Source organism: Moschus berezovskii, chromosome 11 (genome assembly GCF_049115385.1).
Source record: "Moschus berezovskii isolate FMDL1 chromosome 11, NW_MosBer_1.0, whole genome shotgun sequence".
NCBI lineage: Eukaryota > Metazoa > Chordata > Mammalia > Artiodactyla > Moschidae > Moschus > Moschus berezovskii.
Genome location: NC_142470.1, coordinates 58,841,346 through 58,862,685, shown reverse-complemented (window position 1 = coordinate 58,862,685; position 21,340 = coordinate 58,841,346). Strand labels below are relative to the sequence as shown.

The following is a 21,340-nucleotide window of genomic DNA, read 5'->3' as shown; positions in this document are numbered from 1 at the left end:
GTTTGAGTTCCGATCAGAGGGATAACAGCACCACAGCCGCACTGGATCCTCATGAAGGAGGCACACGAATGACTGGGTTACAAGAGTTACAGGAATGCGAGCTGCTCATTTCCCAGAAACTACAGCTCACAGAAAACCAACAAAGGCACGAGATACAGACCAGTATGTTTGTTTTACATTTTTAAAGGTCACTAGTGGAAACTAGGTAGCTGTGAAAGCAGAGCAGTTCGGCTGGAAGGCAGTTTCAATTGTGCAGACAGACCTTTGGTCTGCTGCATTCTGCTTTCTTATCTGCAAATGTGGGAGAACGTGTGCAGGTCAGAAGAGGGAGTTGTAGACGGAGATGCACCGGGTGGTGTGGGGGCCCTCAATGCCACTACAGCCCTCTCCTTAAGACAGAAACAGGTACATGTACGCTTCACTGGGTGGTCACAAAGAGAAACTCAGAAACGTCACAATGAAATACGATTTTTCTTTGCTTTTGTAGTCCTAAACGTTTTGACACAAGGACTGTAAAGCATAGGCTCAGCAAATAAAGAAGTTGACTCCCAGATGGACAGAAGAGATCAAAGGAAGGCTGAAAATCCACTCATTCATTAATTTACTGAGCCAAGTCCATGGTCAATGGAAATGCGATTAACCAGGTTAAGATAACAGAAAAGCAGTTATCAAATTTAAAAGCTGAATTGGTTCAGTGTCATGAGGAAGTGTTTAGTATTTACGGTGCTAGATTTCAGTCACTTGTGGATTTCAGTGTGAATTTTCATGTTGTTGGAAGACTTGGAAATACACAAGGTTCCAAGGAGACAACCTGGGTTCTGGGACTCACTTGCTGTACTTTGGGTAATGTATTTCCCTTCGTGAACTTCAGTTTCTGCACATCTAAACTAGGGATGGATAGTGTCACCCTCTTTCTTGGAAGGGTGATAGGAGGGTTAGCTGTTTTGTGGCTACATGTTGGGACATAGTAGGTGCTTAATAAATTACACTTTTACATATACTTGAATGTCACTTAGACAGACCTTTAATTTAATAAAATATTCTGTTGTCAAACTACAAAATTAGTGTCTGATAAGCCCTGCTACCCACAAAACAAAAATTATATATATGAAAATTCCTTTTCCTAAATCCAGTTAGCCGTTCCACCTCAGTCCTTCTCTGGCTGCTGGGCCCGTCGTTGTCTCTACCTCTCCTGTCACTGGCCTAGAGGGGAACCAAGGTGCTCTGAGTCCCCAAGACCTGGTTGTCCAGACTGCATTAAGAAGTCATGGAGGCATGGGAAAGGCTCTGTAGGGCACCAGCTGTATCCCGCTTCCAGGGGTGAGCGGAAGAGGTAAGGAGCCAGGCCAGTGAGAAATGATGGGGAGCCCTTGTGAGGGATGGGAAGCAGGAGGAAATGAAAACTCATCAGAACACAAAGCCATCCCATACTTCAGGCTCTTGAGATTCTCATCTCAAATCAAATGTCTGTTCTTTCTCAATTGGTCCCATAAATAGACACACACTTGGTGGGGGTGGTGGTGGTTGAGTTGCTAAGTCATAACCGACTCTTGAGATCCCATGGACTGTAGCCCACCAGGCTCCTCTGTCCATGGAATTCTCCAGGCAAGAATGCTGCAGTGGGTTGCCATTTCCTTCTCCAGAGGATCTTCCTGACCCAAGGATTGAACCCATGTCTCTTGCATTACAGGGTGGTGTCTTGCATTGTAGGTGGAGTCTTCACTGCTGAGCCACCAGGGAAACCTGACATACATTTGGCCTTGGAGTTTTAAAACACTCTGTTCTCACCCTTTTTCATTTTAATGAACATACTAGTTTCAAGGAATTCCTCCAATAACTCTAGTCTGATATGCCACAGAATGTCAATTTGGTTATATTTTAATTTATTTTAATTACATCTTATCATCAACTATTAAAGGATCTAAAGCAGTAACTGAAGCATAATTGTATTTAGTAATGGTTTTCAGCCAGAGAAAATGCTCTGCTGTTTCAACATGCTTCCCAGATGATTCTGATGGGAGAGCTGAGAACCAATGCCCTAGACTATAACCATTCCTGAAAAACAGAATTTCCCTCGGTGCTGCTTACCTGGTCCTCTTCAAGTGAACACTGCATTGTGCATCATTTCCAAAAATGATTAAAATTACCTTTTCCCCTTTACATTCTACAGTGTGGAAAATTCTGGAAAACATTTACCCTCACAGTTGAAAATGTGAAACCTCAAGGGGATAAATTAACTTTTATGAAATATAGTATCTTTTAACTCTTGGTTAAGAAGTTTTTGTCTCCACTTATATAGCCTCTTTATTTCATGAATGGATATACTGAAAGGTTATTTCATCTATTCTTCTCTTAATAAAAAATCCTGTTCCAGTAAACTCAGTGGTAACTGTTTACCTTGTATACTAGGTGTGAACCTGGAATACTAGGTGTGTGTTATCACCTCAGGCTCACCTCTGAGGGAAACTGCTCACATAACGATCTTTGGCTCTACGCAAACCTCAAGCATAATCAAATGAGCCAATGTGGCTCCTGACCTAAGAAAAGTCAGTCCTTACATTGATTGGTCAGTGACCCATGCTGAAACCTGGTCTTATTAGAGTCTCTTGGTAATTAGAGACGGGAGACTGGAGCTGAGGGTCATGATGCAGAAGAGAACTACAAAGGGTGCAAGCTAGCTTTATTATGAGGCAGCAGACACTAAGAATAAACAACAGCTGTGAATCAGAGGAGCTGGAGAGGAGAATGGAGCCAGTGATGTAAAAAGAACTTAGTCACATGCATGGCAGACCACCCAAGCCTAAAGAGCCACCGTTTCTGCTGCTGAGGCCTCTGGAAGTGCCTTGGATCCAGGATCACCCTATAATTTCTACTCTCCTTGAGGCCTGGGGGTTAGTTCTGGGTGCTGTGAGGTATTCCTGCGTTTCTGGCACATGTCCTTAAAATAAAGTCAAACTGCTTGAACTAACTTGTTAGCTTTACAGTCTTTCCATGTCTGTCCCAACTGGAGATGCCGTGCAACTAAATAAGCCTAAATGGAACAACTAGTTAAGTCATTGCCATTTATTAAAAATAATCAATAATTTAAAAATCTATATTTCCCCAAACAAATCTAGGAATGTTTAATCCATTAAGTTTTAAAACATTGTTAAGTTTAATGTTGATACCCCATGTTTCAAGTATCAGTTGGTACAATTTACATCATGTCTTATACCACTTCATCTTTGCAAAGACACCATACACACACAGATACACAGTTAATAACTGAGAAATCATGGATCTTCTGATCTATACTTTCAAGTTTGTTCGATCGTGATACATCTGATAAGGATCATCAGCATACCAGTTTCGCCTCTTCCAGAAAGACGTTGTCATTTTATCTAAGAGCTTACTCTGGGTTTTATTGCAGAAGACAAATTCCCTCAAGCGTCTTTTTCTTGCAACCGTCTTTTTCCATAATTTTTTCTTATAACCAGCCTGTTAGATAATAGTACAAAGACATTTACAACATTATATTATACAGAAAAAAACAGATTATTTTCACTACTTATGGTTTATAGGCCCACTGGGAACAGAAACTAAACTTTCACAGGGGCTGGTATGTTTTTTCAGAAAAATACGATTCTCAATGGGAGGAAGGCAGAGAAAGCATGCACAGTTTGAAAACAAATATTAATAACGGTTTTAAAAAGATTATTTAAAGTCACAAAATAAAGCTGAATAAATTGTGGCTTGTGAAGTACAGGGTAATGACACACAATTTTAACAGCTAACTTAATATGCATTACTTTATTATCTCTTCAACAGTAGTGTACTATTATTCTGATTTTACAGATAAAAGAGAAACAGAGCAGTTAAGTAGCAGACTGAGGTCCCAGCTATTTAGAGCTCTTAACCGCTACACTGCTGCTGCTGCTGCTGTGTCACTTCAGTGGTGTCCGACTCTGTGTGACCCCATAGACAGAAGCCCACCAGGGTCCCCCGTCCCTGGGATTCTCCAGGAAAGAACACTGGAGTGGGCTGCCATTTCCTTCTCCAGTGTGTGAAAGTGAAAAGTGAAAGTGAAGTCGCTCAGTCGTGTCCGACCCTTAGCGACCCCAGGGACTGCAGCCTACCAGCCTCCTCCATCCATGGGATTTTCTAGGCAAGAGTACTGGAGTGGCTTGCCATTGCCTTCTCCGAAACGCTACACTACTCTCTTCCAAATGTCAAAGATAATGGAGTACTAGCTAACTGGTGACACTTATGTTCATTTATGGGAGCTAAGTATTACAGGGGCTGAGAAGCAGAGTTCTCAAGTATACTGTGTCATTTATCCTTTTCACACACTGGGGACCAGTTTCTATAATAAGTACTCTTTTGAGGAATAATGACTACAGGAAAACTATTAGGAAGAGTGCTGAAGGAATAGTTACTCCATATGTTTAATCCAGAACTGCCATATATATCATCCGTACATTATTAATTTTGCACAATTTCTGAAGAAAAAGATAATGAGATTGAATATAAAAACTATAATCATAGCTTATTTTTTCTTTCCTTTTTTTTTCCTTGTGGCTTGTAGAATTCCCCGACCAGGGATTGAACCTGGGCTCTTGGCAGTGAAAACATGGAGTCCTAACCACTGTACCTCCAAGAAAGTCCCAATCATAGTCTATTTAAGGTAGAAGAGACCTTAGGTGCCATCCAGGTTAATACTTGGCTAAAACCATACTGTAATTTACAGGGAAATTTAGACTAGAACCCGAGCCATTGGTAAGAGCCAAGGGCTCCTTTAGGGCAGCATGCTAAGTGAACAAAACCACAACTCTTTGACGGGAAGGTGCTGTGGGTTTCACATGCCTTAGTGTCATTGGTGGTTAGCAACTTCTAGAGTGCAGTGATGTTTAGAAAGAAGGAAGGATTATTTCAGAGTTCTGACTTTACAATGCCAGAGAGTAGATGGTTACTTCTCATTACTTACAATCTTAAGTTGAAAGATTCAAAGCAAAATCCCCGTATCTGTTTAACAGGTTTTCTAGTTTGCAAGCCAAACTGGGTCCCTGTGGATCTGACAGATACCTAGCTAGCTTACTGTCCTGCCCATCACCAACAGAATTATCTCCTTCAAAGATTATTCTGTGGAATGTGGCCACTGAGAAAGTGCTTGAGACTTCTTAGACAGTCTCTAGGGTCAGAAATGGAAGGAGGGAATAAAGACTAAAACTGAGGAACACTTGGATCAAACTGTGCTGCAGAAAATAATTTGTTTTTATACAAATGTTTGTATATATATTCTATATCTATAAATATGTATATTTTTATATTTATACTATTTATACTAATTTATATTATATAAACATTTATACAAATGTTTATACTAATGTTTTTATACATTAGTGTAAATTAACCCATCCAGATTTTTTTGTTTTCTTCTTAAAATCAGATTTTGATGAAGCAGGCTGTTCTGTATATGGAATACTTTGGTGGGTCTTGAGCAGGGACTAGGTATTATGATTTGGGAACTTGACCAGGTCATTTACAATAGTGTGAGGGTTTCAGAGCCCAATAAAAGGGACTGTGGAAAGGAAGGCAAGGAAGACCAGCCACTTCATTTTGTCTTGGGTCACATGTGGACCTGGAAATAATTACTAGCAAAAGGGAAGCAATGTTTCCAATGGCACAAAATTTACAACTATCTGCTGAATTACTTAGTTCAGGTACTTATGGATTACATGAGCTTCCACTGACTAGTGTGAGAAATTAACTACCACAGGATTGTTCTAATGGAGAAATGAGCTTTGAGTGCCAGTCAACTTATTTGTCTATAAATTTAGGATAGTTTGTAAGAGAGAAGATAATCCTTTCAACCCTTCAAATAGTGAGACCATCCTAACAATTATTTTCACAGGGAAACAAATTTTGACCTTTAAAGAATTGTTTGTTAACTTCCAAATAGTAAAAGGGAATTAGGATTTGAATAGTTATCAATAGTGTCCTAGAAAACTCGGGTCTTCAGATGCTTTCTAATTACTACCCATTCTGCTTCCATGAATAATTAAGGATATGAATGAAAAAGCCCACATTCACTTTTACCACCTGTTGCTGCAGGAGAAGACAGAACAGGAATAATCTGTAATCTGTCAGAGTCCCCCTCTAGAGGTCAAGGTCCCTGGTCAGAATTAAGTATTGAGTTCTGTCTGATACGGTTGCCAATCATACACACCGACAGACAAAAACTTGGAAAGTTAAAAAAAAGAAGGGGGGAGTTATGAGGGGTTACTATTCCACCATAAAGATTAAGTCACCTTGAGAACCTAATCCAAGGTCAGCTGGAGGTGCTTCAGTCCCAAACCTCACCATGGGGCTAAGTCCTTGAAGTCCCCTCTGCTGTTTCAACACCTGGAGCTTAAACAGAGCCTCCCTACAAGATATTGCACATCAAGAGCCTCAAAGGGATTCTAGTAATCTTTAGATAAGCCAGATGTGTAACAGACCTGAGATGAACCTGTTCTGCAGTAGAGACTTCTGCCATTGTGAATAATATTTTGTTATATGAATGCTAAAACATGTTTTCTTCACATGGATTCGCTTACATGAAGAGATGCCCACAAAGCTGGGACTCAAGCACAGCACTGTAAAAGCTACTGCTAAGATGTGGGGATGATGTGTCAAGGAACAGACTAACTGCATTTTGCTTCAGTTTCATCTAACCTCACACTCCTTTTCTAAGCAAGTCACTGTGTGAAGACTCACCCTCCTCCTTAGCCACAGGCCACTATGAAGTCGAAGAAACCTATAGATGACAGCTTTCACAGTCTTCCTCTTGCCTTTTCTCGAACTGTAGTATGTTACAGTTCTGACTGGTGGCTTCAGGACGTTTGGGAGCAAGAGGGCCATTCTAAAATACATTAAAAAAATTTAAACTCAGCAACAAAAACATTAAAGGATAAAATCCACTTCGTAGAAATGAAAGCAGCAGCTCCACTGGAATAAAGCTGACTTTCAATACACACTACTACTTCAAGTGATCCATGATGCTACCCCTAAGAATAGCAACTATCATCAACTTGCAAGCCCTCCATAATCTACTTCCTTAATCCCTGCAGAATTCATGCTGGTATAGCTTAATCACCTGATTTCCTACCCACCTGCCCACTAGATTATAAATTCCTTGAGGGGGACTTCTCTGGTGATCCAGTGGTTAAGAATCTGCCTTCCAATACAGGGGACATGGATTCAATCCCTGGTGAGGGAACTAAGATCCCACATGCCATGGGGTAACTCCTGAGCCAGCCTACTCTAGAACCTGTACCCTGCAACCAGAGAAGCCCACATGATACAACTAAGACCTGCTGCAGTCAAATAAATAAATAAAAATAAAAAAACCTTCCTTGAGGGCTTCGACCTTTTTATCCTTGTATGGTTTCTGCTGAGTATGGTGCTGGGCACCCAGGAGTGCTTAAACTAAACCTTGGCTGACTGAATGAGCACCATGTGCAGCCCAGCCTTGTTAAGTTTAGCATCTTATCCAGCTTCTACTTTGGCTGACAGCTTCCACCCAGAAAACCACATTTAGAACATCAGAAGTGGGTCCTGGATGGTCATCTCTGCTAACATACATATTCTCCAGTCTTATCAAGCAAAGTCTATATAATCAACTGTTGGTAGGCACAGAATCTCATCTACTCCTAAGATATTGTGGTAGGCAAGAAGATTTTAGAATTTTTGTCCAAGAGTTATGTTTACTGAAATATAATACTCAACCTATTGAGGACTGTGGCAGTCTGCCCACATGTCAGGTTTCTGACAGACGTGATCAGTCTGGGAGCAGGGGCCACAACTGGTGTCTGAATATGACTGAAATGTCGGGAGGACAGTACAGAATTAAGACAGGCATTCTTGGTGCAATTTCGATAGGCTGAAGATGCCAAAATGTTCAGGGGCCGAAAAATTCCTGCAGAGACAGAAAAGCATATATAATTAATGACACTCTAAAATATGCATCCAGGGAATTCCCTGGCAGTCCAGTGTTTAGGACTTGGAGCTTTCACTGCTGGGGCCTGAGTTCGATCCCTGATTGGGAAACTAAGATCCTGTAAGCCAAGGGGCATGGCCAAAACAAACAAACAAAAAAATACACATCCAGATATTAAAAATGAAGTAACATCAAAGCAACCAAGTGCTATAATTAATTAATGGGTCCTGAGCATCAGACTCACATGTGGAGCTTTTTATCCTTATTGAGATATAGCTTATACACTACAAAATTACCTATTTGTGTACAAGTCAATCCTGTTTTAAGTTAGAGAGAGATGCTACCACCACCACAATCCAGTCTGATATGTCCTAGTTCTATGGTCAACAGTAGAGGACAAAATATATGTAAAGTTAATTTGCACCACCAGATCTTACACTGTGATGACACAGAACTCCCATACACAGGAAACAGCATGGCAGAGACATGAACGCTCCACAGCTCCCTGGAGAGACAGCAGAGCGGCAGAAAAAGGATTCATAAAGATAACATAAGAGGTACTTGAGTTTCCCTCTGGAAAATGAACAGGGCACAAGAGGTGGAGGCACAGTGTCTAGGCAGGATAACATGCAAAGGTGAGGAAGCTGAGACAAATCCTTGTTGGGAGCAGGGACTGGACCTAACAAGGAAGAGTGGTGGCAGCTCAGAAGGCAGATCATGGAGGGTATAGGTGTCTTCTCCATCAATCTCTCACAAAATCACGACTCAGAGTCCATGGCTGCAAAGCAGAATCACTCAGAGTTCGGGGTCCACTTGCAGATTCTGACTGAGAATAGTGAGGGACTCAAGAATGTGCACATTAAAAGAAACAGTCACAGATGAAGAAAACAATCTTATCGTTACCAGGGGGGAAGGATAAACTAGATTAGGACTGATATATACACACTACTATACATATAATAGGTAACTAATAAGGACCTACTGTACAGCACAGGGAACTCGACTCAACACTCTGTAACGACCTACATGGGAAAAACTCTAAAAGAGAGTAGATATATGTATATGTATGATCCACTTCGCTATACAGCAGAAAGTAACACAACATTGTAAATCAACTATATTCCAATAAAAATTAGAAATAATAATAATAAAGAGTGTGCATATTGCTAAAACTCCACAGAATGATGGAAATGTTTGACAACTGGATGGACCATAGCCCACCAGGTCCCTCTGTCCATGGGACTCTCTAAAACCGTATCTGAATGACTTTGCAAAAGTCTTCAGAGGGAAGGCAATCTCTCTAAAGACCCCTTGTACCGGGACTGAGGGAACCAAACAAACCCCTGCACACTGCCTGAAGCTCATACATACACCACGTCCCAGACAGTACACAAGGAACTTTCCGTGGATGCTGTTAGCCCTATTTTAGAGCCGTAGCCTCTGAAGTTCAAAGATACTAAATAACACCTCAAGGTCAAAGGTTGGGAATGACGGATCCTGGCCTTGGTGGAACTTTTCTGTCTTCCTCGCAACCCCCTACGCCCACCCTCGTCCTTCGGGATTGTTTTCTAGGGAAAGTAGAATGGCTACGAGCCGGTAAGGAAGAGGAAACCGGGGGGAAACCCCAGGTCCGCGAGGGTCCAAGAATTTCGGCGCCCTCTGGAGCTGAGATCGAATACAGGCCACTCCGGAGAAAATTCGGAACAAGCTTCTATCCTCAATAACGACCACCTCTCCTTTCTTTTTTCTTTCCTGTTAACCTCCACCCACGTTAAACGTTCACTCCATCCCGCACCAGTCCCCGCTCCTATGAAGGCATAAACCGAGCGCGCCGCTTCTCACTGACCGGAGGCTGCTCTCACCGCACCAGCGAAAACGGAGGCCGCCATCTTGCAACGCTGCCGTACGGCAGCCGCATTGGGTCTAAAACCCTCCGGCCGAGAGGGACGTTAGGAAAACTAACCTGGGCGGAGTCAAGAAAGGGAGCTAGAAAAATGAATAAAGGGACGGTCAGCTCTACCTTTAGTGAATGTCTTCTATATGCCAGGCTGTCCTCCAGCGCTGTGAAACAAGTGCATATAGTATAGTGCCTGTCATATAGTAGGCTCTCAATAAATTCTTACTGAGCATTTGATTGATGTATTTAAGTACCAACACATTTGAAACATTTTCTTTTTGCTCATTTCATTCCATTTATTTGACGATACAGTGTATCCTCCCAAAGCTGGTTATCAGTTCAGCTCAGTTCAGTCGCTCAGTCGTGTCCGACTCTTTGCGACCCCATGAATCACAGCATGCCAGGCCTCCCTGTCCATCACCAACTCCCGAAGTTCACTCAAACTCATGTCCATCGAGTCGGTGATGCCATCCAGCCATCTCATTCTCTGTCGTCCCCTTCTCCTCCTGCCCCCAATCCCTCCCAGCATCAGTCTTTTCCAGTGAGTCAACTCATCGCATGAGGTGGCCAAAGTATTGGAGTTTCAGCTTTAGCATCAGTCCCTCCAATGAACACCCAGGATTGATCTCCTTTAGAATGGACTGGTTGGATCTCCTTGCAGTCCAAGGGACTCTCAAGAGTCTTCTCCAACACCACAGTTCAAAAGCATCAATTCTTCGGTGATAAGCTTTCTTCACAGTCCAACTCTCACATCCATACATGACCACTGGAAAAACCATAGCCTTGACTAGATGGACCTTTGTTGGCAAAGTAATGTCTCTGCTTTTTAATATACTATCTAGGTTGGTCATAACTTTCCTTCCAAGGAGTAAGCATCTTGCATGGCTGCAATCAGCATCTGCAGTGATTTTGGAGCTGAAAAAAATAAAGTCTGACACTGTTTCCACTGTTTCCCCATCTATTTCCCATGAAGTGATGGGACCAGATGCCATGATCTTTGTTTTCTGAATGTTGAGCTTCAAGCCAACCTTTTCACTCTCCTCTTTCACTTATGTTAGGCTAAATGGATAGGAAATAGGGACACTATTAGATATTTTAAAAAACTGAATTCCAGCTCTCATAAAATAAATGTAAATACCTGAGGACATCATACACACGCACACTTATTCCCCCCTCTAATCAATAGCAACGTCATTTGGTAGAACATCATCTCAACTCTTTCTGAACAATTTACATTCCTATTCCTGAGAATTATTGACCACACATTAAAAAAAAAAGTTTCATTCAAACAGAAAATAAACAACTCTCTCCCATCCTCGTTGACTAAGATACTTGAGGCATATACAATATATAGCACTATTGACAGGCTTCTCCCGGGAGCTCAGTGGTAAAGAATCCACGTGCAATGCAGGAGACACAGGTTCAGTCCCTGGGTGAGAAAGATCCCCTGGAGAAGGAAACGGCAACCCACTCCAGTATTCTTGCTTGGGAAATCCTATGGACAGAGGACCTGGCAGGCTATAGTCCATGGGGTCGCAAAAGTCAAACATGACTTACTAAAGAACAGATGAAAAATACATGGCAGATAACTGACTCACAGGGCATTCAAAGTTAAGGAAAGAAGGCTTTTGGTTGAGGTGATCAGGGACAAGGAGATGGAATATAATATGGATCTTAAAGAATGGGGAGGAATTTAACAAGAGCAAGGTCACTGTTGGTGGGAAGAACACCAAGAGCTAAGGTGAAAAAGAGAGGGAGCCAAGACAGAGACACATAGGGTTTACTTAGAGCAGTGGCTTTCAAACTTTTTGGTCTTAGAACCTCTTTACATGCTTAAAAATTGAAGACCCCAAAGAGGTTATAATTGTATGGATTATATCTATTAATATGTATTACATTGGAAAGTAAAACAGAAACTATATATTTTGCTAGTTTCTTAATGCTGTTATAATAAGTTAACTCAAATTTGGTGGCTTAAAGCAACACAAGTTAATTATCTTACAGTTCTGTAGGTCAGAAGTCCAACATGGGCTTCACAATGCTAAAATCAAGGTATCCAGGGCTGTGTTTCTTCTAGAGGTTCTAGAGAAATTTGTTCCATTGCCTTTTCCAGGATTTAGAGGCTTACTGCCTCCTTGCATCCTTAAAGCGACATCACTCTGACTTCTGCTTTCATTGTCATACTTCCTTTTCAGACTCACCCTCCTGCTTTCCTCTTTCATACCTAAGGACCCCTGTGTGGACATTTGGTCCATACAAACATTTCAGAATTATCTCAATCCCCCTCTGAAGATTCTCAACTTAATCACACCTGCAAAATTCTTTTTTTTGCCATTCTCATGCGAAGAGTTGACTCACTGGAAAAGACTCTGATGCTGGGAGGGATTGGGGGCAGGAGGAGAAGGGGACGACAGAGAATGAGATGGCTGGATGGCATCACCGACTAGATGGACATGAGTTTGAGTGAACTCCGGGAGTTGGTGATGGACAGGGAGACCTGGTGTGCTGTGATTCATGGGGTCACAAAGAGTCGGACACGACTGAGTGACTGAACTGAACTGAACTGAAGGTAACATATTCACAGGTTCCAGGGATTAGGAGAACGTGAACCTGTTGGGAGATAAGTATTCTGCCCACTGGTCTTACTACTTTATTACAAAACAATTATAGGAACTTTTCCGTCAGTCCAGTGGTTAAGAATCTGTTTCCACTGCAGAGGACAGGTTAGATCCCTGGTTCAGTTCAGTTCAGTTGCTCAGTCATGGCCGACTCTGTGACCCCATGGACTGCAGCATGCCAGCCTTCCCTGTACATCACCAACTACTGGAGCTTACTCAAACTCATGTCCATTGAGTCAGTGATGCCATCCAATCATCTCATTCTCTGTTGTCCCCTTTCCTCCCGCCTTCAATCCTTTCCAGCATCAGAGCCTTTTAAAATGAGTCAGGTCTTCACATTAAGTGGTCAAAGTATTGGAGTTTCAGCTTCAGTATCAGTCCTTCCACTGAATATTCAGGACTGATTTCCTTTAGGATGGTTTGATTGGATCTCCTTGCAGACTAGGGGACTCTCAAGAGTCTTCTCCAACACCACAGTTTGAAAGCATCAATTCTTTGGCACTCAGCTTTCTTTATAGTCCAACTCTCACATCCATACATGGCTACTGGAAAAAACAAAGCTTTAACTAGATGGACCTTTGCTGGCAAAGTAATGTCTCTGGTTTTTAATATACTGTCTAGGTTGGTCATAACTTTTCTTCCAGGGAGCAAGTGTCTTTTAATATCATGGCTGCAGTCACCATCTGCAGTGATTTGGGAGCCCCCCAAAATAAAGTTTGTCACTGTTTCCACATCTATTTGCCATGAAGTGATGGGACCAATGTCATGATCTTAGTTTTCTGAATGTTGAGTTTTAAGCCAACTTTTTCACTCTCTTCTTTCACTTTCATCAAGAGGCTCTTTAGTTCTTCGTTTTTTGCCGTAAGGGTGGTGTCATCTACATATTGGAGAAGAAAATGGCAACTCACTCCAGTATTCTTGCCTGGAGAATCCTGTGGACAGAGGAGCCTGGTGGGCTGCCATCTATGGGGTTGCACAGAGTTGGACACGACTGAAGTGATTAGCAGCAGCAGCAGCAGCATCTGCATATCTGAGGTTATTAATATTTCTCCCGACAATCTTGATTACAGTTTGTGCTTCATCCAGTCCGGCGTTTCTCATGATGTACTCTGCATATAAGTTAAATAAGCAGGGTGACAATATATAGCCTGGACATACTCCTTTCCCGATTTGGAATCAGTCTGTTGTCCCATGTCCAGTTCTAACTGTTGCTTCTTGAACTGCATACCAGATCCCTGGTAGGGAAACTGATATTCTGCATGCTGATGTAGTGCAGGAAAAAAATTATAAACCTGTTACATATTAACAAATATTTTAGGAAAAATTATTTCAAAATTAAAAATTAATGAAGACTTCCCTGGTGATCCAGTGGCTAAGACTCTGTGCTCCCAAGGCAGGGGTCCGGGTTCAACCCCTGGTTAGGTAACTGGATCCCATATGCCACAACTAAAAACTCCTGGTTGCCACAACTAAGACCTGATACAAACAAGTAAGTAAATTTTTAAAAAAATTAATGAGAAGAGTGGCATTGTTTAAACTTTTTTCAAGTCTCTGCAAGGTCTGGTTTAATAGAAAGCTTGATTTTGAAATTTGCTTATGCATTCAATTTGTTGTGGTATCACCTGTCACCTAGTGTCTGGGAAAACTCTACAATTATGAATAATGAGTAAAAAAACAGCAAATATCTAAAATTATGAAAGTTGCTTTGATTTTATGGACCCTTTTATGGGTTTCAGGTTCACCAGAAGTCCTGGGCTACACTTTGAGAGCCTCTGAGTTGGTTATATTTTAGTTTCTCTGGGATTTAGGGTACATAAGAGGCTGATGGGCTTGAACTGCTGTTGTTGCTATCTTGATCTCCCACCTCCGGTGGCCACTTTGAGCCATAAAACATGAACACAGGCTGGAAAAGGACTCTGAGACATTTCTTAAGGATCTTTGAATTGCCAGTGGGAGTCGCCTAAAGTTTTGAACGAGGGAATGAATTAAATTTCTAAGTTACTTTAGGAGAGTCCATTTTAAAGCAAAAATAAAAAATCTTACATTGCATGTGGAAGATGAGGATTAAGGACTTGTTTAAACTAGAGGTTAGGAAACGACAGAAATTGACAGTAGTGGGCAGGAATGGGATGGAGGGGTTGTGATGGCAGTTCAAGAATGAAATTAATAGAAAAAAAAAATGGGAGCTGCTCTGGAAGCTGTTAAGTGATAGCAGTATAAAATAGTGTAATATAATTACAAAAGTACTCTGAAAAGCAATGAACCTATACAAACATAAGTAATTACCTGGTTTTAGATAATTTTAAAATCTATTTCTCTACTTTATAAATGGGATTTGGTAGCATAAAGACTTGAAAGTACTTTGCAAATGCAGCAGATACACAAGTTTAGTTTCCACTATACTGTGATGGTAAGATCATTATTACTACTAATAGTATTGAATATGTTGCTCAATATTTAACACGTATTACTTTGATTGTCATACTGTTCATGGGGTTCTCAGCTAAGATCAAGTGGCTCATGGTAAAGTATTTGCCTGCAATGGAGACTGGGGTTCGATCCTTGGGTGGGGAAGATCCCTCAAAGAAGGAAATAGTAACCCACTCCAGTACTCTTGCCTGGAAAATCCCATGGTCAGAGGAGCCTGATAGGTTACAGTCCATGGGGCTCAGAGTCGGACATGAGTAAGCAACTTCATTTTCACGGGCTTCTCAAGGCAAGAATACTGAAGTGGTTTGCATTCCCTTCTCCAGTGGACCATGTTTTGTCAGAATTCTCCACCATGACCCATCTGCTTGAGTAGACCTACACGTCATGGCTCATAGTTTCATTGAGTTAGACACGACTGCGGTTCATGTGATCAGATTGTTTAGTTTTCTGGAATGCAAAAGTAGGAAGTCAAGAAATACCTGAAGTAACAGGCAAATTTGGCCTTCGAGTACAGAATGAAGCAGGGCAAAGGCTGATAGAGTTTTGCCAAGAGAATGCACTGGTCATAGCAAACACCCTCTTCCAACAACACAAGAGAAGACTCTATGCATGGATATCACCAGATGGTCAATACCAAAATCAGACTGATTATATTCTTTGCAGCCAAACATGGAGAAGCTCTATACAGTCAGCAAAAACAAGACCAGGAAGTGACTGTGGCTCAGATCATGAACTCCTTATTGCCAAATTCAGACTTAAACTGAAGAAACTAGGGAAATCCACTTGACTATTAAGATATGACATAAATCAGATCCCTTATGATTATACAGTGGAAGTGAGAAATAGATTCAAGGGATTAGATCTGATAGACAGAGTGCCTGAAGAACTATGGATGTAGGTTTGTGACATTGTACAGGAGGCAGTGATCAAGACCATCCCCAAGAAAAAGAAATGCAAAAAGGCAAAATTGCTGTCTGAGAAGGCCTTACAAATAGCTGAGAAAATAAGAGAAGTGAAAGGCAAAGGAAAAAAGGAAAGATATACCCACTTGAATGCAGAGTTCCAAAGAATAGCAAGGAAAGATAAGAGAGCCTTCCTCAGTGATCAATAAAAGAAATAGAAGAAAACAACAGAATGGGAATGACCAGAGATCACTTCAAGAAAATTAGAGATATCAAGGGAACATTTCATGCAAAGATGGGCACAATTAAGGACAGATATAATATGGACCTAACAGAAGCAGAAGATATTAAGGAAGGTGGCAAGAATACTCAGAAGAACTACAGAGAAAAGATCTTCACGACCCAGATAATCACGATGGTGTGATCACTCACCTAGAGCCAGACATCCTGGAATGTGAAGTCAAATGGGCCTTAGGAAACATCACTATGAAAAAAGCTAGTGGAGGTGATGGAATTCCAGTTGAGCTATTTCAAATCCTAAAAGATGATGCTGTGAAAGTGCTGCACTCAATATGCCAGCAAATTAGGAAAACTCAGCAGTGGCCACAGGACTGGAAAAGGTCAGTTTTCATTCCAATCCCAAAGAAAGGCAATGCCAAAGAATGCTCAAACTACTGCACAACTGCACTCCTCTCACACGCTAGTAAAGTCATGCTCAAAATTCTCCAAGCCAGCCTCCAGCAATACCTGAACCATGAATTTCCAGATGTTCAAACTGGATTTAGAAAAGGCAGAGGAACCAGAGATCAAATTGCCAATATCCGCTGGATCATCAAAAAAGTAAGCAAGTTCCAGAAAAACATCTATTTCTGCTTTACTGACTATGCCAAAGCCTTTGACTGTGTCGATCACAATAAACTGTGGAAAATTCTGAAAGAGATGGGAATATCAGACCACCTGACCTGCCTCTTGAGCAACCTGTAGGCAGGTCAGGAAGCAAAAGTTGTAACTGGACATGGAACAACAGACTGGTTCCAAATAGGAAAAAGAGTATGTCAAGGCTGTATATTGTCACCCTGCTTATTTACCTTATATGCAGAGTACATCATGAGAAACGCTGGGCTGGAAGAAGCACACGCTAGAATCAAGATTGCTGGGAGAAATATCAATAACCTCAGATATGCAGATGACACCACCCTTATGGCAGAAAGCGAAGGCGAACTAAAGAGCCTCTTGATGAAAGTGAAAGAGGAGAGCAAAAAAGTTGACTCAACATTCAGAAAACTAAGATCATGGCATCGGGTCCCGTCATTTCATGGCAAATAGATGGGAAACAGTGGAAACAGTGGCTGACTTTATTTTGGGGGGCTCCAAAATCACTGCTGATGGTGACTGCCGTCATGAAATTAAAAGATGCTTACTCCTTGGAAGGAAAGTTATGACCAACCTAGACATCATATTAAAAAGCAGACATTACTTTGTCAACAAAGGCCTGTCTAGTCAAGGCTATGGTTTTTCCCGCGGTCATGTATGGATGTGAGAGTTGGACTGTGAAGAAAGCTGATCGCCGAAGAATTGATGCTTTTGGAACCATGATGTTGGAGAAGACTCTCGAGAGTCCCTTGGATTGCAAGGAGATCCAACCAGTCCATCCTAAAGGAGATCAGTCTTGGGTGTTCATTGGAAGGACTGAAGTTGAAGCTGAAACTCCAATACTTTAGCCATCTGATGCGAAGAGTTAACTCATTTGAAAAGACCCTGATGCTGGGAAAGATTGAGGGCAGGAGAAGTGGACGACAGAGGATGAGATGGTTGGATGGCATCACCGACTCAACGGACATAAGTTTAAGCAAGCTCCTGAAGTCGGTGAAGGACCTGGAAGTCTGGAGCGTTGCAGTCCATGAGGCTACAAAGACCTGGATACGACTGGGAGACTGGACTGAATCTCCCTTAAGCCGGATGACCCTCTGAATGGCTGCTAAAGGAAACGAACGCGCAAAGACCATACCACTGTTTACGTTCAGTTCAGTCGCTCAGTCGTGTCCGACTCTTCGCGACCCCATGAATCACAGCACGCCAGGCCTCCCTGTCCATCACCAACTCCCGGAGTTCACTCAAACTCATGTCCACAGAGTCGGTGATGCCATCCAGCCATCTCATTCTCTGTCGTCCCCTTCTCCTCCCGCCCCCAACCGTTTACGTAACTTTCGGCAACTGCATTTCTTTTACGAAATGTCCAGCTGACAGAAATGGCTGAGATAGTTTCTTGCTTGAATTCTCGACGAGTCACACCTGCCCGGTTACTCGGCGGACCAAAGCCGGAGTTTCAGATCCACTGCCGCCAGCCCTCCCGTTTACCTAGTAGTCTATACTTCCGGTTACAGAGCCGACTTCTCAGCGCGACCCGGAAGGAGAAATCGCCCTTTCCGCCTGGAAAGGGCCCACCCTCTTCGAATGGCCGGGATAGGAGCGAGACGGGGCTGCGCGTGCGCAGTGGTGTTGGCTGCCCTTCCGGTACGCCCGGCGGGGAGAGGCGGCACGGACGCAGGCACGCACGGACGCACCGTCACCCCTACACGCGCCGCCGCCCTAGCTCCCAGTTACACCCGCAGCGGCGTCCGCCCGGTAGAGATGCTGCGAGCCTGTCAGTTATCCGGCGTGACCTCCACCGCCCAGGTGAGGACGGGGACGCCGGGAGACAGCGCATGGTGAACTGACTCTCGCCAGCCAGCGGAAAATAAGGGAGGCTTTGGCTTTGCGTAGGCCACAGGACAGAGGCGTGTCTCCGGGCCGCCCTTATCGCGAGAGTCCTGCGTGGGTCCGTGAGGCAGTTAATTCGGGAGTTCGGTGGACGGGAATGACTGGAGGGTTATTGCTGAAGCGGGATGGGGCGTGGAGAAGAGAAGGTGGCGGGGAGGCGGGTGTAGGACGGGAGGCACGGCTTTGGGGACGTGCCATCCAATCAGCCCCTCGCTGCCTCAGTCTCGGACCAATCGAAGCTGCTGGCGCCTGGGTTGCCGGTTGGGCGGGTGAGAGGTTTCGCGGATCCAGTGGTTGAAGGTCGACGGGGGGGAACTACAGTTCCCAGCGGGACACGCATATTCTTGGCTTGTTGGACCTTAAGGAGGTGTCTGGACTGCTAGAGACCGCGTTTTAGGGGTCAAGGTTGTAATTATCCAGGAAGGACTGCCTTTCTTTTCTTAGCTGAGAACGCCTCTTGAGCTATTCTTACTCTGAACAAAAACAGAGTAAGAGCTCGAGCTTCTGGGACTCAAGGAAGGTTAAGCGCCTGACCTTGTGCTCGTTTCTGAGATTAGCCTGAGGATCTCTGTCTCTAGGTGCTAGGACAACTTTGGCAGACGTCCAAGGAGTTACTTTTATTTCTGCATAATTATCGCAGTAATTTTGGAGAAGGAAATGGCAATCCACCCCAGTATTGTTGCCTGCAAAATCTCATGGACAGAGAAGCCTGGCAGGCTACAGCCCATGGGGTCGCAAAGAGTCAGACAGGGCTGAGCGACTAAGCACATACATCAAAGTAATTTACTGAAATTTAAAATAGTAAACCTACCTCATTGCTCACACTTGAAAGAGAATTGGTATTTCGGCGAAATTTGGAATTTACAAAACAGGTTCTGTGACTCGAGCAATTGAACAAAGTCCCTGGACTCAGTGGGTTAGAAAAGTCAGTTTAGCGCCCCCCCCCCCCCCACGCAAGTTTGCTTATCTTCCATCTCCTCTTTCGTTTCCAGGGTAAGAGAAGCAGGCTCTTACGTAGGAAAGTGGAGTGTGTGTTAGTTTTCTATTGCTGTGTGTACATAGCAGGTAGCACAGATGGAACAGCCTAAAACAGCACACATGTATTACCTTACTGTTTCTAGAGGTGAATGGTTAGGGTTATCTGCTTGCTGTCATACAGGGGTGCAAAGTGTGTCCCTGCTGTGGTTCTCATTTGGAGCTCAGGGTCCTCTTCTAAGCTCCTTCAGTTTGTTAGCAGAATTCAGTCCCTTGCAGCTGTAGGGCTGAAGTCCCTGTTTTCTTGCTAGCTCTCACCTCACCTACCTGGGGGCTGCCTGAAGTTCTTTGCCACAAGATTCTCAGAAGCAGTTTATAACAGATGTTTAGTTTCTTGCAGGCTACCATGAGCTTCTCTCTCAGACTTTAATATCTCTTCCCTGTTTCTGATTTCCAGACCTAGGTTTAAAAGGCTTATGTGATTAGGGCAAACTCACCTGGATAAATCCCTTTTGATAAATCAGGTCAACTGATTAGAAACCTCATTACATCTGTAAAATCCCTTTTGCCTGAACAACTCTAATCATGGGCTTAACCACTGGGGACAGAAATCGTGGGAGTCATCTTAGAATCTGGGCTACCAAAGTGCCCAAGTGGGCCTGGGAGTATGCAGAAAGCAGAGCAACCTTTCAGGGCAAAACTGTAGAGGTGTATCTTTGGGGCCCTCCTTTCAGGCCTACTCTTATTCTGCCCAAAGGTTACAGCATGGTTGTCACTGATCTGTCTCCTCAGTCTACCCTAGGGTCAGTTCTTTACCTCGTTGTTAACAAAGGCCTTTTAAAAAGCACATGGACTGGGCCATGCCATGCCCTCCAGTGACATCCCATCATATCAGAATAAAATCTAAACTCTTTTCCTATCCACAGGGCTCTTCAGGATCTGGCTCTATGCATATCTTATTTACTCTGCCTCATTCCGTTCTTCTGATTGCCTTTTCATTTGCTGTTTGCCCTGAAGTCGTCCCACACATCTTTGCTTAGCTCACTCCATTCAGATATTTCTTAGACATCACTTTTCTTTCAGAGAGGCCTTCCCTATCTAAGACACCTCTGATCACTCTCTCCTTTGCATCACTCTGGAACCTACCCTTACCCTACTTGATTTTACTTTGTAGCTCTTACACTTCCTGACATACTGTGTATTTATTATGTGTTTCCACATGAAAATGGAAGCTCCTCAAAGGGACTGTATTTATATCAGTACTCATAATAGTCCCTGGCTCCTAACAGATGCTCAGGAAGTAAACATGTCACAAGTGTGATGTTTGAATGAAAGATTAATGTGTTCTGTGAATTTTTCTTAATTTCCATAAGAGGATGTTCAGTTCCGTTGCCCAGTCCTGTTCAACTCTTTGCGACCCCATGAACCACAGCATGCCAGGCCTCCCTGTCCAGAGCCCACCCAAACCCATGTCCATTGAGTTGATGATGCCATCCAACCATCTCATCCTCTGTCATCCCCTTCTCCTCCTGCCCTCAATCTTTCCCAGCATCAGGGTCTTTTCAGATGAGTCAACTCTTCTCATCAGGTGGCCAAAGTATTGGAGTTTCAGCTTCAGCATCAGTCCTTCCAGTGAACACCCAGGACTGATCTCCTTTAGTATGGACTGGTTGGATCTCCTTGCAGTCCAAGGGACTCTCAAGAGTCTTCTCCAACACCACAGTTCAAAAGCATCAATTCTTTGGCGCTCAGCTTTCTTCACAGTCCAACTCTCACAGCCATATATGACCACTGGAAAAAC

The 21,340-nt window shown here is 43.1% G+C and overlaps 2 protein-coding genes across 11 annotated transcripts in view; one reads left to right on the top strand and one right to left on the bottom strand.

The window, feature by feature from the left end:
* Positions 1-121: 121 nt before the first annotated feature.
* MRPL35 (mitochondrial ribosomal protein L35) lies at positions 122-13,810 on the bottom strand. 2 transcript variants are annotated; one of them, XM_055399448.2, is made up of 4 exons: positions 13,381-13,810; positions 7,747-7,936; positions 6,736-6,880; positions 122-3,477 (listed from the first exon to the last, which is right to left on the bottom strand). In XM_055399448.2, the coding sequence occupies exons 1-4, from the start codon at positions 13,433-13,435 to the stop codon at positions 3,289-3,291; spliced, it is 579 nt and encodes a 192-aa protein (XP_055255423.2). In that variant the 5' UTR covers positions 13,436-13,810; the 3' UTR covers positions 122-3,288. The 2 variants fall into 2 exon arrangements, with proteins under 2 accessions (XP_055255423.2, XP_055255424.2); XM_055399449.2 differs by lacking the exon at positions 13,381-13,810 and adding an exon at positions 9,804-9,903.
* A 4,500-nt stretch (positions 13,811-18,310) lies between these two features.
* The window catches only part of IMMT (inner membrane mitochondrial protein), a 40,492-nt gene continuing 37,462 nt past the window's right edge, over positions 18,311-21,340 (top strand). For 5 of the 9 annotated variants that reach the window (XM_055399718.2, XM_055399716.2, XM_055399715.2 and 2 more), the window contains exon 1: positions 18,320-18,480. In XM_055399718.2, the coding sequence (XP_055255693.2) occupies positions 18,436-18,480 (45 nt within the window). In that variant the 5' untranslated portion in view covers positions 18,320-18,435. Of the gene's footprint in view, positions 18,481-21,340 lie in introns of all 9 variants that reach the window. The other 4 variants (XM_055399719.2, XM_055399717.2, XM_088841347.1 and 1 more) reach the window with 3 other exon arrangements.

Bases quoted from the DNA above. Each gene is read 5' to 3' on its own strand.
- MRPL35 (XM_055399448.2), bottom strand. From the start codon at position 13,435: ATGGCAGCCCACCAGGCTCCTCTGTCCACAGGATTCTCCAGGCAAGAA. The intron at 7,937-13,380 runs GTGAGTTGCCAT...CTGTCTCTGCAG, and splicing joins CTCCAGGCAAGAATACTGGA to GAATTTTTCGGCCCCTGAAC. The intron at 3,478-6,735 runs GTGAGTCTTCAC...ATTATCTAACAG, and splicing joins GCCTGTGGCTAAGGAGGAGG to GCTGGTTATAAGAAAAAATT.